Below are 18,261 nucleotides of genomic sequence, written 5' to 3' on the forward strand. Positions count from 1 at the left end.
GAGGATGCTTTCTTGTATAAATCACAACAGAATTTCATGCAAAAGAATGAGGTTAGCAAGCATAAGGGAAGATAGTATTTCTGCTGTGTTATGTATCCTCGTAATCTCAATCCCAACGGGTGGGAAGTAAAGACCACTGCTAAGAAAGTTGCATCCATCTGTGACTGCCACGCTCAACTACTTGGCACAGCTTCTGCTCTGGTCACACCCTTGTTGCCTCTGTTTTTGTGAACTGATGTTTCAGTCTTTCTGAGGACATCACTGGACTGAAGCTTGGCACAGCATAGGAGCAGCGAGAGTATCACAGTTCTGTGAGGTCTCAGTAGTATTAACATTTATGGCTGACGAGCTCTGCTGGTCCCTGGAAGAGCTAGGGGCCTTCATGTGAGCTTTGTATAAACTAGGGGATTTCGCCCAAAGGGGAAGATTTGAGGTGAAGCTGGCAGAACTGCACCCCTCGGCAGGCAAAGCCACCAGCTGTTTGTCTGGCACAGCTGGAGCATACACAGCATTTTGCTCCGACAGATGATCTCCGCATTGACTGAGATGTTCTGCTAGGACCAGAGGCTGCTGATCATCCCCTTCTTCAGAAATAACAAAAACCGGTTTGTTTTTATCTGTTTCTACCATAAGCTCCTTTGTTCTTGAACTGTTGACCAAGTTGATTTTCATTGGGTTGGAGCTCTCTAGGTTTTTGGGGCTTTGGCTGTTAACTGGAGATGCTGCCCCTAGATGTCTTGAAGGATCCAAGGACCTCACATGTTTGCTGTCAGGGGAACTGGCTAAAAATCCAAAATAAGGATTCCCGAACCTGGATTTCTTCAAATTGCAGGAGCTTAGCTTCCGCTGCCTTTGTGCAGACAAGCTGAGGGGGTATGAGGCATTGCTGACAGATGAACCAGAATAAACTGTCTCTGATGCTCCCTCTATCTCAGTGGCTGAGATTACCTTTCTGGTTGGGACACCTTGGGATCTTGCAGCTGCAGGAAAACCCTGCACAAAGTAATAATGCATTAGTAGACGTGCCATGAAAAGCAGCTGAGAGACTTTGATCCCAAGGGAATTACAAGTTAAAATGCCTGGTGATGTTAGAGGTGAGATGCGTTCTTTAGCAAAAACCTATGTTATTTCCTTGAAAAAGAAGAAACGTCTTCTATTAGCTTTGTAACAAGCCGTTGGTTTGATGATTACAGTCAGTGAGACCTAGGTATCCCTCCCACACCTACGGATTCCTCGCAATGCAATAGTAATATGTCAGTTCAAATAAATTTTAAGGCATAACCAGGGGAAAAAAGGGAAGGTACCTGTCAGAGCACTCAATGAGATAATCTAGTCTGAAGGCACTTTTTAATGTTTTTTCTGGACAAGGGATCATTTCTTAACCAGGTGCTAACTGCTGGGAAATACAACTGCTTAGCACTTCAGGAAAGCCTGAATAAATGACAATGTATTTAGGCAAAAGAGCTTCCCACACACCAGGCGAGCTGGACTGACACGTGTATCGCATTGCGACTTGGAGAGGCAAAGAAACAGGCTGAGGGGGAAGCATGTCCTGCCAGCGGGCAGCTGGGTGCTGGGTGCAGACCTGAGCCACCATGTCCTCCCCCGCCTTGCAAGACTTACGCTGTTATCAACCAGCTTGGTGAAGGGACTGTTGGTGGTCCAGCTGCACCATTTTTTCTGTAGCTGCGGTATCGGAGCCAGGAAGTCGTGGAAAGTGCGGGCACTCCACGTGCGTTGTCTGGGACAGTGATTTTCCAGCTGGACATTCCCCTTCTCAGCAGCGTCTGCTCCTGCAGCCATGCAGTCAGGGGTCAGCCACTCGGACACAGAGGCTGGGCTTGTGACACTTCTTTTTAGGTTTTTGTCCTGAGAAGAGTAGAGAACGTTTACAGCATCTTTCGTGGAAAGGTTTTAAGAACACTTTTAAAAATACACTGTTAGTGCAAGAGACCAATTTCTTCAGTGGTTGTCTTCTCAGGACAAGACACAGGAATGCAGCTGCTCCTCACTGCTCCTCCAGCATGCTGCCTGAAGTCTGCTGGCATCCCTGAATGAAAGCTTTACCTGGCTTCCCTAGCTCCAGGTTTAATGCTGAACTGGGAAGTTTCAGTTACTTAAGAAATACAGTCCCACCATGCTCACTAATAAAATACGTCAAATATCTACAGCTTTGTTTTACTGGAGATAGCTGGCAGATCATAGTAAACCTCACTCTGAAATATAATTCTTCCACTCCCCTTGGCTCTTGGAAGGTCCAGATGTGTCTGTCCGGGGAAACAAAACTTCAAGGGGGATGGGACTTGCTGAAAGCAAACCAGAAGCAAGCAACAAGAGAATCGAAGTCTCAAAAATGCACAATTCAGGAGGGAAGACTGAAGTAAGTGGTGCTCTTTATCCTATGTTAGGGAAAAATTAAGGAAATCAAAAGAATTAAAAACAAAGGGACTAATCTGTTCTTGGTGTCTGTGGTGAACAGAACAAGAAGCATGAGACCCAGATTGGAGCCAAGATTTTCATTTCACATAAGATAGTGCTTTTCAGGTGGAAAATGTGCTTTAGCAGTAGAACAAGACATCCAGACAGGTGTAAACTTGGCATGGTTGGAAGGTGAGCCCATGTTAAACCATTGTTACCAGCCCTGTGTACAAGCAGAGTTGACCTAACATGGGAATGAACTATAGATGACTTCTAGAGATCTCTTCCATACTGACTATATGTTCTGATGTTGCATTTAAAATCACAAATTTTGTCCTTAATATAGATGTGGGTTTAGAGCCTGCAAAGTTAAGGGATCCCTGACTGTCCTATGAATCTCCTTTCATTCTTACTAATACTTCACCTGTTATTTATATAAGCCTCCTGTTCCACAACTCCATGTATATTTTTAATTTACAGCTGTGCCAATATGGTTGTCACGAGAAGAATGCAAAACCCACGTTCCCAAAGTTTCCATAGCCCTTAAAGACTTAAAAGTCTGAAATAAATCCAGTGTCCTGGATTTAAAAGTCCTGAGAAACCAGAAACTTGTCATTTGTTATTTCTGAGAAACTGAATCTCTCAAGTTTCTGCAAATCAAAGAAACTATTTAGTTAAAATGTCATATTGGAAACAAACGGGCAGAGAGGCAAGAAATTAGCTACTACAGCAGAAAAAAAATCTCAGTAGGAAGCCAGGCGAAGCTTCAGGCTCTGCGTAAATTTGTTTCAATATTAAGTTCTTAGTCTCAGATTTGATTAAAGTAACGATCTTTGTTTATAAGCCAGCTGTCTTCTCGTCAAAAGCCTCTGCAGGCTGCCTTAGGGTTTATTATTCTAGTAGTATTATGAGGACCTCCAAACTGGTGCAAAAGATAGCCACTGGTTTTGAGATCGATATACTGGGGGTAACCATGAAGGTGAATAATATATTTTCTAGATTTTTGGAAATGTTTTAGTAAAAAAATGTTTCTAAAACCTCCATGACAATACTCAAACCTTTGCATCTGAAACTTGTAATTTCTGAATAGAGGTCAGAGGTCATAGTCATAAGTTAGGCAAAGGCTGAATGATGGCTTAAACCAAAGAGGACTTAGAAAGCCACGACCCTCCTGTGGCCCTCCTGGAGGACACCCCAGAAGCCACCCGAAAGCCACCCTGCCCTCCACTGCCTCACGCTAGCCCACACACAGACACGTGTGTTTGCTCTCCTGGCTCTCGGTTCTTGACCGGGCGATCGGTTTCTCCAAATGGCTTTTAGAAGCTAAAAAGCAAAAGCCAGTTTATCACTGGCTGCCGCCCAGCAGAGCTGAGGCTCATGCTCCCCAAGAGCACAGGACCAAGTGACCAGCCACCATTTCTCAGCAAAAAAATGCAGATAATTTTTTTAATGAAAGCTCCTTATAGCTTGCTTTGTCTAGTCAAGCATTTTGGGCGAGGTGAGTCTGATGGTGTTACTGTACCATAAAGGCTCGGGATTTCACACATCTTTTCACATGAGGATAACTTATTAGCTCCTGCCAAGAGAGCGGCTACGCTCCAGTGGGCAACTCATCCCCTGGCCTAGTGCTGGCCACAAGAGCTACGCACCCTGCCCTCTGCGGGCTCAGGCTAAAGACAGGAGCTTTCTGGCCAGCTGCATTTTAGACCCTAAAAATACACATTTAGGAATTAAACTGTAAACATGTTTGTTTCTAACATCCAGTCACCCTGAGCAGCAAGTGGCCTGAGGAGATCAGCTGGAGGGCAGGTTTGTAATTAGCCTGCTGTGCTCAATTTCCACCCAACTTGGAGATGGGGGTGGAAGGACCCAGTGGTCCTTCAGCTGTGGGGAAGGACCCAGTGCTTTTAAAGAGGCCCTGCCACCCTTTCTAGGGGTTCTGCTCTTTAGGAAGATGGGTTGAGAGTATTGTCTTGTGTGTGTGCAGTACAGCCATCACCAAGAAGGAGATGCCTCCTGAGTTAATAATATGCTAAATTACTTTAATTCTTTGAGTTGCCTTCACTTAGAACTGTTTTAACATGGTGTTTTATTTATGTATATGCAGACATCTCCTCTGATAGGTTGCTTGCCTAAGGGGTGGCACAACAGAAGTCTTTTCTTTTAAGTGTATTTGTTTATTCTGACTAGAGCGGGAGAAAGAGGAAGGAAAATGAGTTTCCCTCCTGCCTAGAAGCTGTATTTGTATGTGACTGCCACGAGGTGAAGCTCTCTCCACTGGAAAGAAGGACAAAAGGAGTGCAGGTGTTCCAGGGTGCCCCATGCCGCAGGAGGTAACACCTTTGGGCAAGGGCACCACAACCGCTTTCCCTTCTTTCTTTAACTGTCTGTGAATCCGTGTGGCTGGCTGGAGGAGAAGCTCAGTGTATGTCTTGCACTAGTGTAGAAAAATCCTGAGTAGCCTGGCCTCCTGGCTGATTTCCTAGTGGAGTGCAGGGATATGGAATGCTGCTGTTTTGGAACAGTTACCAGAAGTGCTACATGGCCTGTCCTGGGGCACCTGAGCTCCTTGCACTGGTTATGTGTTCCTACTCTTGCAGGGGAAAAAGAGCGGGCACTGGCGAGGACAGTACTGACCTGGAAAAGGCCTTTGCATGAACATGTAATGGATGTGCCTGGCCAGGTACCGGGCTGGGGGGGGGGGGGGGGGGAGCCAGACCTGAGCCCTCCCAGCTGTCCTGTTTCTAAATGACTGGCTGCCCGGGGGGCGTGGGGGGATGGAGCTGAAGAGAGAACTTAAAGAGCTGACTGCAGTTTCTGTGTGCGTTGGAAAGGACACCGGTGCTTTCACTTGAAGTGCTTGGGTTTTTTGCAGCATACACTGTTAATTTTCATAGCAGCCTAGTGAGTTAAATAGTTAATGAACTTTCTGACCAGTTGAGAGGCTGAGTAACTTCCCTGTAGCACAGGTGGTAGTGGGCAGGAGCAGGTCCAGTTCCCCAGGTCCTCCCATTGCTACACATGGTGGTTTTAATGGAACGTCACCTTTGCCAGTTACCATGTCTCTGAGGGCCAGTCCTACTGCCTGCTGGCAGGCTCTGCATTGTCAGCTAGCAGAGCCAAGGTGGGCTTCTGCACTTGCTCTTCCCAAAGCTGGGAAGATACCAGCTGGGGGATCACAGCCCACATCATTCGATGGCAGCGCAGCTCAAGTGTTAGGAGAATTACCTGGCTCAGTCACTAACCTTTCTGGTGAAGGGGGCAGTAAGTGTCAATGGACAGATGTGACAAGTGCTGTCCAAAGAGGATGTCCCATAGCCTGCTAGAGATGCTGAAGAGCATTCCTACCTGTAATCTATAGGTGGTAAAGCTCAGGCCACTGGCCCCAGGTCCAGCAGAAATAATGAACACCTCATCGCTTCCGGTCTCGGTGGTCACTGCGGATATGGAGGAGGGCACATCTGGGTCCGTGTCCTGAGGAGAACGTTCTGTGCTGCCTCCGTAGGAAGTGACTGAGGGGGGGAAAAGGAAAATCAATGAAGACTGCTTGCAAGAGTCCCAAACATCTGTTCCTAACTCCTCCATGAAAAACCCTCCCCAGGCAAACCAGAGTAAGCTTTGGCTGTCCTGTCGCACCAGCCAGAACACAAAGCAAGCCAACAGCTTGCTCTCCTGCAATGGCAAGCTTCTGAAAAGAAACCGAAGGGGAGGAATGCCCTTGGGTCTGCTTTCTAGTAAAGACAGACCCAAACTGAAATCCCTTCTACTAAACACACACAGTTGTGCTTCAGATCAGAAATTTGCAGATTTGTTCAACTGCTTCCTTATTTGTATTTAATCATCTCCATTAATACTGGGAGCTGTGCTTTTTGCTTGAGCCCTAGAGATGCTGCTCCTGTCGGCAGCCTTGTGCTCTGGGACTGCCACTGGGGTGTGTGCCTGTGTGTCCCCCCAGGGCCTGTACACCTGGTCCAGGCTAGGAGAGCTCTGGCCACAACCTGCTCAATGATTTTTCTAAAGGAGGAGATGGGAAACTGTCATGGTTGGGAGAACAGAATGAGCTTTTGCGAAGAGATCCTTGTGAGAGCTTTGTGTGTAATGGCTGATGGTTTAGTGGGAAACTGATGGTGTGGAGCAGCTCCCTGTTGGCCTCCACCAGCCAAAAGGGACACTGATATGACTTGCGTGTTGTGACTCAGAATTGCAGTGAGGGACATCACCTGCAGCTTGGCTGGGGCTCCCTTGTTCTGGAAACACACTGTGATGTAAACATCATCTAAAACAGTCCCATCCATAAAACCCTTCAGAAAAAGTTAGCTCTGGGAGTCAAAGCTGACCAAAGCCAATGAAAGCATTATAAAACCCATCCTTTCTGGGCAAGGTCAGGCACAGGGCAGGTGAAACTCTTCCACAATTGATGGAGCTTTGTAAGTTGTTTGTAGCAGCCTGAACCTGACACATTTGCTCTGCTAACCCAGTGTCGCTGCAATGCCATGTGCTATGACAGCTTTTGTTGGCAGCGTCGTGGAGCTGTGCTTTTGCCCACTCCTTGCCAGGGGGATCACCCTACCAGCAAGGGGGGAGAGCCACAAGGGATAGCTCCCACAACAAGGGCTCTCTGCTGTGAAATGGCTCCCCAGCTGTGCATGGGTGAGATGGCGATGAGGACCGCAAGGAAGGAATGATCTGATTAACTGGCCCGGGGCTACGGGGTGCCCTGACCTACTGCGATGGTGCTCCTGCTGATGCCCCGTGCTTACCCGCCTGCTCCCGGCTGACAGAGTGGTTGTTGTTTTCATTCTCCCGACTTGGCACCACCAGCTGGAGCTCATTGATATCAGCGGCTGAGTTCTGGATCCTGTTCTACAACTCAGAACATGCCCCAGTAAACATTGTCAGATAAACAGTGCAACAGCCAATATGAAAGAGAGAAACAGAAATTGCTGAAGCCATTAGCACTAACCTCCTGGTCACTGCATGCGTTGGATGAGCTCCTTTTGGGGCACGTTCTCTGCCTGAAAAGGAGAGACAGCAACAACAACAAGCCCACGAGTGAGTCAAAGATCCACAGAAGGGAAGGTCTCAGCTGTGCTCATTCTGCAAGGGGCACCCAGCAGGTTGTGAGCTCTCCTGCCTGCAGGAGCATTGATAATACTTGCCAAGGCTCAGGGCAACAAGGCCTGAAGGCCAGGGGAGAAAATTACGTGCTTATGTAGTGGGAAGTCAGCTGAAGAAGGGAAGAACCTGCTATCTTCTTCCCATGATCACTGCAAAAGCAGGAACAGAGTTCAGACCTCTGCAAAGCCCCCCCAGGCTCCCCCCTGCCGGCTGCTCCCTCACGGCAGTAACCCAACAGCAAGACCAAAATCCTGCCTTTGGTCTGGGCAGTGGCACCATCCTTACCCTGTCAGGCAGAATGTTTCGTCTGCAGAGCCAATATTGTGTGCTGGGTTATATTTAGCAAGGAGAGAGCATCAGATGTTGTTCGTTTGTATGAATGTTTTATTAAAAGACAGTGCTAGAGTAGATGATGGCTGGGCAGATGTACCCCTTGGCTGAAGGGAGGTGAAAGCACGTTCTTAACCCATTTTTTCACATTTTTACGAAAACTGACGTTATGAAACAACTAGTGTTGTTTAGTGTTGTTTACTTTTGGATGAATAAGATTTAAATATGTCACAAAGAAAGGCTGGCGGCAATGAATGCAATGATGACTGAAGCGTGTGTGTTTTGTCTTTGTGTGCAGCAGTTCTCCACGGGACAGTGTAGGGACACATGGAGCATTAAGGTACTGGCCAGCAAGGATGTGACCCGTATTACTGGTCTCCCTACTATCTGTGCTGGTGGCTCGCATTTTTCCTCTTCTTGTTGGAGGGGTTGGCTTGTTTTAAGGCATTTAATTTCCTCTGTACAAGTTTGGGGTTTTTTTTGTAGTCATGTGTTGAAGCCAAGATTTCAAGTTTTCAGTCACCATTTCATTCCTGTTTGTTTTTAAGAATGGGGTCTCAGAGGCCACCTGATGAGGCTGGCCAGGAGCCGGTGTCTGCTCCCTCTCAGGCACAGTGGGTTTCATTCCTTCACCGTATCATTGGATCTCTTAAAAAAATGCTTGTTGGTTGACAAGGGAATTGAGGGAGGAAAAAAGACCCCATGATGCACTCACAGCGCTATTCCCAGTGAATAGAGAGAAGAGTACAGAAAAAGGGGAGAGCGAGTTGGCACTTGCAAATTTAATCCAAAAGCGGTCCAGACAGATCGCTGTTACCCCAGGAGGCACAGTGGCATCTGACACTGCCTGGGCTTCTCAGGGGAACGCGGGGCTAAAGTCGGGGAGACCCTTCCTTAACGCACTGGTTCAGGAAAGGGAAGCAGGGAAAGGCTCCCAGATAGGAGTGGTGTTGCCATCTCAAGCAAGATCAGACAGAGTAGGAAATTCTTCAGAATGGAAAATGTGTATGTAACAACTTCCCCCACACACCCCAGGAGCTCTCATTGGGCACCAGAACCATTTCAGCAGGAGTGACCTGACAAAACATGCCTCAAAATAATGAATTGGCATGGCGATCAAGGTATTCAGGTAGATGGCGGGAGGACCATCTGTAATTCCCTGATTTCTCCACATGGCATTCATATTTTTTTTAATCTCTTCCCCTCCTCCCAGATCTTTCCTGCCAAAACCCATGAGAAAAACTTAATCAAATCTGATATATTCCTGTGAAATACTCTTGTTTCAAATAACTGGCATGTTACAAGCAAATTTGTTTAAAATATTCCCACCCAGGGATTAAAAAGCACAAAGGAAATGTTCTTCTCTAAGAAAACACAATTTAGCACATACTTCTTCCACACTGAACATCAGGCACTAGCAGCCCAGTCTTTTTAGTTATCTGGATGGTCTCACTTTGGGGTTTATTTGAACTTTTAGCATGACTTAAATGTTTGAGTTCTCAGAAACACAAAAATATGTTCCTGGGATTCTTGTATACAGCTGTCCCACTTACAAGATATTCATATTCTCTGGGACAAAGCTGGAAAGATAAAAGATCCTTTTTAAAAGTATCAGCAACTGACAGCTATGGATAGACAGGGCAAGTTTTGCATTAAGAAACTGAGATGCCTTATGTTCGTTTGGCTCCTTTCCTTGTCATTCTTTATAAACATTGTGCTCTACAATATCTGCATAGGACACACCACAACTGCCTTGAAATCCGCGCTGCAGTTTGGCAGCATGAACCGAAGGGAGAGTAAGGTACCCCTGGCAAAGATGCTTTCTGTGCGAGTGTGGTAGAATAAACGTGAATACAAGAAGGAAGAGTCCTGTTCCTCCAAGGTTTAAATTAGGATTAAAAAAGGGTAACTGGTTGAAATCACCGTTTTAACTTTTTCTTCCCTCATCACACTTTGGGTATTGAATATCTGGTTTCCACTGAACAATTTAATTTACTGTTAAAAACTAAGACATGCAAAGGATAAGAGTTTCTAGATTTGGCCAACAATTTTGATGGGAACTTGAGGGTTTGGTTGGGTTTTTTTCTTCTATTCAGAGCTGCTGTCACAGTGCCTGGAGAAATGTGCTAGCTTGCAGGACTGGGGATCTTAGTCTTTTTTTAGCTCATTCTGTAGTTGGACTGCCTCTCCCGTGGCACGCTGCAGCACCTTGCCACCAAGGGGACCAGTGGTTCATATTGGTGTGCAGCTCACGGGTACAAAACAGCCAACATGCAACCACACCAGTTTCCACCATTTAAAACAAGTTGTAATTTTTTTTAGAAAATATTGCTTCAAACTTCTCAAGTAAACAAAAACACTCAAGTCTGTTGGCAGCTTTGTGAGGGTGATCCTGTGCTCCCTGGCAGACAGCTCCAGCTGGGTCTGGCTGTCTTGGGTTTCCAACCAAACCAGCCTGACATGCAGAGGGACAGAAACGGAGGACACAGATAGAACAGGCAGGGAATGGTTTCTGGGTTGTGTCTAATGTGAGGATGGCAGAGGAGAGGTCTGGTTTTAGCCCAGAAGTGATGAGGATTCTCTAGAAGGGCATTATATGACAAAGGATGAGCTTCACCCCCAGGTGATGGTCGGGCTGCAGGCAGTGACTGGCAGGGCAGCTTGCATGGAGAGAGGTGGCAGCACGTGACAGCTTGATGAAATAGCTGCACGTGGAGGGGGTTGTAATTGGAAACAGGTCATTGGCAGGCTGTGCAGATGTAAAATGCAGTTGCAATCCATGGGTTGCAACCATCGAGCAAAAGTCTGACTGCATGGGACAGGACTAAAATTAAATAAGGTGGACATGTCTGTTGTTCTTGGGTCTTGGGAAAGAAAATAAAAAATACCCCATTACTTGAGCCAGGCCTCATGGCCAAAAGTAATTAGAATTATTGGCCAACTAACAACTGAATCTTTCATTCCCTCCCCAAGCAGCAAACAAAAGCTGCAGTGTGGCAGAGACTTGGAGTTTCCCCAGCGAGCTTTGCCCTGGCTGAATGCAATGAGCCTGAGCAGACACTGCTGACGACTTGGTGCATTGGAGTGGCAGTAGGTGCCAAGCCCATCCCGGGCCATTTCTACCCCTGGCAAGGCAAAGCCTGCTACTTTTAGCTGAGCAAGAGCAGCAGATAGAAATGGGAGGGAGGGAATACAGCTACACCTGGTACCAGAGAAACAAATAGAGTACGAAGAGAAAAGGAAGGCAAATTTACAAGGCTGAGAGATTGGTTACTATTAGCATCCTTTGCAATGGCACGCTTCAGCCAGGATGAGGTTTGCCATGCCTCAGAGAGCTGGTCCCACTTCTGACCATGCTGCATTGGTAAAGCATCTTCCTTTCTCCCCTCAGCCCGCTCCTCACCACCCTGATGCTTTCCGTGGTGAGGACAGGCTGTGGCTAACACACATCTGGCACGTGATTTCAAGCCCGTATTCAGGGCAAGAAGCATAAAATAGAGCTTGGTGGGCTCAAACTAAAAGAAGTTTAGATGTGCTTAACAAACACTGCAGTCTTTTTCTGAGCTGTATTAAAACCCCATAGCTGGGAAGTATAGGCAAGCTCCGACCAGCGCCAGCAGTTCTGGGGCCAGAGACCAATATCCTCAAAGCAGTTAGTGCAGTAAAGAGGGGGGGAAAAGATGCTTCCAGTGCAATACAAGTGAGGTTACTTGGCACAGATCATGGCATGGCTTCCACATGTGTCAGATCTCACTTAAATGCTTCAAGTCTGACAAGAAATAAGGTATTGTAATCAAGGCCTCCCTGGGATAGCATGCAGGCAATGTAGGCATACAGCAGGAGAGTAATGCTCTGTCAAGAGGCTACAGGACTAGGGATAGTCTCCATTTATACACAGTCAATAGTTGACGGAGGTACGTCTTCCTTTTTTTTTTTTTTAAAAAAAAAAAAGTTCACAGAGCAATGAAAAGGCATGAATGCCACTGTAAAAAGGAGTGAGTGTAATCCTGGTCCTGCACCGTAGGACCCCTGGTAGGATGTGTTCACAGTGACCAGCACATAAAGATGTGTATTGGGGGAAAAAATATGTTCCTTTTTTTCTGTTGGTTGGCAAGAGCAGAATATTACTTTATTTTGTAAACATGTGACAAGCAAAAAGACAAACTGTGCATGTGAGCAGCATTGTCTGACTTTCTAAACAGGCTGTGCAGAGTAAACTTCAGCTAGTAGAATCTCAGATTGCCGGTGTACTTTTTGGTTTGAATAATACTCTGCTTCATGGATAGTTACAGTGAAATTAAATAGGGGTAATGGAGCAAGAACAGCCTACTCAATTTGTGTATCAGCCTAGACTGCTGCCATAGTGCAGGGAGCATGTTTCTGTCTCTCTTGAAGATTGGCGAGGGTATAAAAATAAAGTATTTGGTATCTGGAAGACATTTTCCACCAGACGTTTTCCTTTAGAGCTAGCAAAAAATTGTTGTCTAAATTAGTGTTCTGCAAGCTCTTTAAAAAGAAAAAAGGCTAGTTAGATGTAACACATCCAAGTTTAACTCTTACAGCTATGAAAAGCTCAGACCCTGAAAGCAGGAATTTCTATATACTGCAAGAGAGATTATATTTAAGCTTCACCACCTTGCCCACATTCTCTTGTACCCAGTGTGATGGCCTATATTTTGCATTTATTCATCAAGAGCTAGAAATGCAGCTTCCAAAAGGCCAAGGAAAACAAAGTTCCTCTACCGAACCAGCCTTCAGGGTTGGAGGATGTGCAATAGCTGAGGCAGGGGATGCAGGAGGGGAGCAGACAGACCAGTTGCACACTGCCACGGGGAAATGAAGGCCACTACTAACACCCAGTCGCCACAGTGGAGCCCTGCAAGGGACAGCATTGGTTTACCTGATATTTTCATTGAAGTCAAAACATTTGAAAAATAGTTTCTTTTGACAAAAGCCCAGGGAGCTTGGGCTCTGTTTTGAATTGGTTGGAAGGGGAAAAAAATAATAGTTTTCTACAAAAAAATTTCACTAAGGAGTTTGTAAGAAAAATGTGAATGTATGCTGAGGGGTGGAGAAGCTGTCTCCTGGTAGATATAGAGAAAAGAAACATACAAAATAAAAGCAACTGCCTGGAGAGGTATGATTTTGTCACTGGCTGGGTTTGGCTATTTAAGCAGTTAGCTTCAGGACCTGGCAAGCAGCAGCCCAGCTTGTGAGCTCTCTTGACTGTGACATTCAGATGACATTTGGGGACAGTCACAGGTACTGCAGCATGGCTCTGCCCTAGCAGTCAGAGATGTGCAGATGACTGCTTAACACATGAAGTGCATTGACATTAAAATGTCGGCACAGTCTCCTGGATAAAACATGCTACAGACTGGAAAATATTTCTTAATCTTAATTCTAACTGGTAATACTTTTGTTGTTATTTACTATTCTGCAGAGCATTAGCGATGGTTAGAGTCAGACTGTGGAATGCCTGTGAAAAGCCGCAGTGGCTGCCAGCTCAGCTGGGGACACTTGGGGAAGGGTGACCTTTCTGGTCTGCATTTATCCATTGGCCAGGCAGTGTCCCAAAACTGAGGTTCAAAGGCACCACTGCCATTGAAACAAAATACTGCCTGAGAAAGTCCTCACCCCTCAGGTATACCTGCAGGAAAAAGAAAATAAAGTGGTGGCACAAGGGCTGTCAAACTAGGAAAGGAAACTAAGGAGCCCAGGGCAGGAGTAGTGGCTAGCATTGATCCTCTGGTTCAACAAACTTCACTGCATTCAAAGGACACCAAGCATGACCAGAGCAGAGCAAACATAACTTTGTTTTCCCATCATTTTCCTGTATGGATAATACCACGCGCTTCAAAGGCTCAGATACATGTCATCTTACCTGCAAGCTATGCAGAGGGCAGAGAGCAAAGCAAGTGCAAGGAAGACGATCCCTGTTACAACTGCCAGCATCGTCACATTTTCTTTTCTTTCCTGCCTCACAGCATCTACAGTGTTAGGTTCGGAGATGTTCTTGTATTCGAAGAGCATTGCAAAGCCTCTGCCCCGGTCCGTGGTGGTGATCAGTTCCATGATAACCTCAACCATTTCCAGAGATGAACCGAAGACCATGGTCTTGTTTAAAGGTGAATTTGGTCCACAGAAGCGAGAGGAAAATGTGATGAGATCAGAAACATACAGCACATCATGGGGACAGACATCCACCGCTGACTGCGGGCTGGAGGAGATTTCCATGGGCAATACTGTTGTGGGAAGAGTCCAGCTCTCTACTGTAACTTCATCTCTCTCACTAGCAGCTAGGTGGGCGAGCAAGACTTTCCCCTTCAAATCTTCTTCTGTTTCCAGGCCACTGGTGTTTTGCCTCCACATTGTGGCACTACCAGCTACAGGGAACGGCAGTTCTGGTTGAGCCTTGATACTCGCCTTGGGTTCCTTCATCTGCTTCGACTGGTTTTCTTCAGATGCTTGTTTGGCTTCATCTTTTTTCGAGGCAGTTCCTGGAAGTCCGTCCAGGTGACTAGCAAGGTCCTTTGAGTCATCTCTGGTGCTACTCAGGTTCTGAACCACCTTTGACATCCAGGTCTGGAGAGAAGGTTTTGTAGTGTGGAGAGCAAAGTCCAGGTTTTCCTCAAGAGAAGGCATGTCCATATTTCCTGTTTTAGCAGGTGCTAGAAGGCCATCCCAGGGGGTTGGGCTTTCACTAGAGCTCTCAAAAATGTCAAAGTCAAAAATCTCCAAGATAAGATGGGTTCTCACGGGAATGAAAAACTGCCAGACACAGTGTGTCCCTGGGTAGTAGTTATTTGGAAAACCTGGTGATAAAATCAGGCCTCTTTCCATGGATTCCACCACTGCACCACAGGAATAATACACCTGGGAAATAAAACAAATAAGCATACATCTTGCCAGAGATTATATACAGGATGCAGCCTGCTGGACCTACTGAAGGTCCTATTCTTTTCTTTCCCTTCAAGGAGGTAATATGAGATAGTCTTAAGGAAGGGGAATTCATTAAGCTTGTATAAGTCCATCTTCTGCTTTCCCACTTGGAGTATTAATCGAGTATATTTAACATAGAAAGCCAATCTTAGAGACTACGGGAGCATGTGCTGAATGATCAGCCTCCACAGAAATTAACCCAGACAACTAATTCACATAATTCTCACTTTCTACTACTGATCATAGTAGCATCCATTTCTGCTGTTGGCTAACATACCACTTTTTGATGGCACAAACACATTGTCCTGAACAGCTGGTTGCATGATAAAAATCTTAAGAAGCTAAAGGAAAATCTGTCACCCTGGCATCTTGAACTCTGTGTTATTTTCATTGCAAAAACATATTTTTTTTTAATTTAAAAAAGCCCCTTGCATTGATGATTACCCATGATTCATCCATCCAACTCATCTTCTCTTTTGAAGACATTCAGCTTTATTTACCTCAATAAGCAGCAAAATCTAGGTGGTTTTGATTGGGTAAATTGTTTTCTCTTCAAATGCAAAGTCTCTCAAAATAGTGATAGCAGACACCAGCTCTCACTAGCAAACTAGCAATCAACATGCATTTTACCTAACAGCAACAGTCCCATGTGAAAGCTGCTGTTTCTTCCCTCCCTTTAAATAGCCTTCAGGCTCCGAAGAGGAGGGAAGCCCGTAAACGGTGGCACTAATGTGCCACTGCTTCTCGAAAGGTACATGGGGCTGCTTTCACACACTGTATTTACAACTACCTTCTCCCAAAGATGCTCTCACAGCCTTTTCTCAAGATTCTTTCATAAATTTGGAGAGCGCGGAGCCCTGTCTGCACCTCAGGCAATTGTTTTTGAAAAGGGGGAAAAAATAACTCAGAAGTGCTTAGGTCACAAGCCCTGTCTAGGAGCATGAGTTTACAAGCATTAATTGGAAAAGAAAGGGAATGCTTTGGGTTTGGTGGGGTCTTATTATTGGAAATGATTAGTCGTCTTGGTCTGTTATCTATTTAAACACAAAGGAAGCCTGGCAGTAGAACAAACAAAGCTTATGAAGTCCATATAAAGCCACAAAGATCAAAATACTCCAGATTTTTTTTTCCCTCTAAGTCCCTCCCCTTGGCTCATATTGAAATGGAAAGGGGAAAAAAAAATACAGTGTTAAATGTTAAACACCCTTAAATAAAACCAAAAAGCCAGACTTGTTCTGCAAGGCATGACCTCTATGTTTCAGCAGGTGCTGTTCATATTCTGAGTGATTTTGGGGTGAGTGGCAGGATGGCAGTAGAAGAGGACCAAAAGAGCAGTGTGGGTGGAAATTGTATTCTGTGTTCAACTTGAAATCCAGTCTGACTTTCAAAAATGTTGTTTTTGAAAAAGCTTATGTTATAGTGGAATGAACTATAGGCTTCTCATTTAAGGGACCTGGGATGGAGGACTTGAAGGTAGCAAATCTTCAAAAAAAAGTGTGAAGTCTCAAGTGGAAAAGAAACTACATTAATGTGTCAAATACATATTATTCTCTGTGTAATGCCTTAGGAGCTCCACAGCATGTAATACCAAAATAAATTAACAGAAATATACTGATCTTTTCTCTAGGAGGTAAAGTTTTGGGGTTTAGTCTGAATTAGCTAAGTCATGGTAAAAATCCAGGTGAAAGTAGCAAAACTTTATGTCCATTTAAGGGGCTACAGATCCTAACATTTAGATCTGTTTGCTAATACACATCAGAATTACATATTCATTTGTTGTCACTTGGATTTTACTGAAAACTAGCTGATTTCCAGTGAATACGCTCCTCTTCCCTCAGGGAGAGGGATAGCTACTATGGTTAGAAGAAGGGAAGAGGGCTTTTTTGTGACTTTTCTCATATTCCTTTCCTCTGTTCCAGAATACTGGTGCAGACTTGCCTTTGTCACATGCTAGTCTTTTAAGCTCACTTTTAAGTAAGATATTTGCATAGCAAGAAACAGTAAATAATGCCTAACATTTTGACTAAAATATATACCCAGTTTTGGAGCCAGAATGTGCACCAGAGCTTCTGCTATTGCGGGGTGGTACTCCTGGGTGTGGGAGGATTACAGATTGGCCCAAACCTCCCTAAATTGGCAATGATGGAGGGTTGAGATTTTATTTTGAGGAATATGTGAACTGATCTAGTTGCCTTTTTTCAGACACTGAGAAGGCACTTGGAGGCGTTCGCAGCTCACCTCTACTACCATAAGACTTTGTTAACACCCAAAAGCAGCAACCATCAGTTCAGTGGATCCCGTGGGATTAATCAACGAAGTGCTGAATGGGTAGGTGCATCCCCCCCCATAAATCCCTCAGCCCTGCTCTCAGGATAGGCTCTCTTTTCTGCCTTAATTTTCACTGGAACCTGTCATCATCTGAAGAGAGTTATCTTTCAGACCCTGTGTACATCCAAGGAGTCTCAGATCCAAACTCAAATACCTCTTGTTCCCCTACAAGCCACGTAGCCACCAGTTGGCTGCAATATCCAGCTGAATCCCAACAGGTACCTTGCATCCTCAGGCCCAGATGGGAATAGAGCGGGGGGGGAATTTGTGCAACATGTGCATTCCAGAAATACGGCTGAAAGGTCACGGCAGTGGGGGAATTATTCATTTATTATGGCTTGGGAGACCAAAAAGATTCAAGACTTGCTCCGAGACCAGGGGGAGAAACCCACAAGGGACAGGAAATGCAAGACAGATCCAAGGAAAGGGAGGGGAAAGGATTTCTGATGAATTTATAATCCACAACTGAATGACTGAAAAAAATGTTTAGTTCATTTGAATCTCCCATTATGAAGGCTGAGTTTCATCAATTAGACACAGATGTTCCCCTCTGCAGCAAGTTACAGACTTGTGGGCTTTTGACAGAGGCATGCAAAAAATCTGGCACATTTTTAATCTTTGCAAATGGTAGGTGGTTGGCTTTTTAAAAAACAACACTTGATACATGCCCACACCAATTAGGTCAATTATGAGCAGGGATAACAAGATTACCAGTCCTGTTCATCTGCTTTTCAGTACTTCCCACTCCGGCTAGGAGTCCCAAACATTTAAAACAGTTGTGTTGGTCTGAACCTGCAGCCCGGTGGGGTCAGACTGCCTTCTGATTTGGAGTAACTGGGGAAGAGCATCTAGTAGGTTGCAGAGAAGTAGTAACCCAAATCTCAGCTGTTGCTTCTTGCCCAGAAACACAATGGCTGGGTATTTCAGAACACATCAAGGCATTGCATTTCCCCTTTTCACACTACATAGCCAGCTCAGAAGCTTTAATCTGTGCCTGTTACTAAAAAAACACCCTATTGCCATGCACTCACTCACCCTCTCCTGTGCTGGCATTTGGACTCTCTAGATATGAGTAGTTAAGAATGTTACCAGCTTTGAGCTACTTATTTAAGATATGCATATGTA

The 18,261-nt window shown here is 45.3% G+C and overlaps 1 protein-coding gene across 1 annotated transcript in view; it reads right to left on the reverse strand.

The window, feature by feature from the left end:
• Positions 1-258: 258 nt before the first annotated feature.
• LOC101920165 (uncharacterized) overlaps positions 259-18,261 on the reverse strand; it is a 32,637-nt gene continuing 14,634 nt past the window's right edge. Inside the window, exons 2-7 of the mRNA XM_055795072.1 lie at positions 13,751-14,742; positions 7,382-7,433; positions 7,179-7,281; positions 5,767-5,930; positions 1,624-1,869; positions 259-993 (exon numbers count right to left, since the gene is read on the reverse strand). Coding sequence (XP_055651047.1) covers positions 259-993; positions 1,624-1,869; positions 5,767-5,930; positions 7,179-7,281; positions 7,382-7,433; positions 13,751-14,742 — 2,292 coding nt within the window. The remainder of the gene's footprint in view (positions 994-1,623; positions 1,870-5,766; positions 5,931-7,178; positions 7,282-7,381; positions 7,434-13,750; positions 14,743-18,261) is intronic.

The sequence above is a fragment of the Falco peregrinus genome, chromosome 2 (genome assembly GCF_023634155.1).
Source record: "Falco peregrinus isolate bFalPer1 chromosome 2, bFalPer1.pri, whole genome shotgun sequence".
Classification (NCBI taxonomy): Eukaryota; Metazoa; Chordata; class Aves; order Falconiformes; family Falconidae; genus Falco; species Falco peregrinus.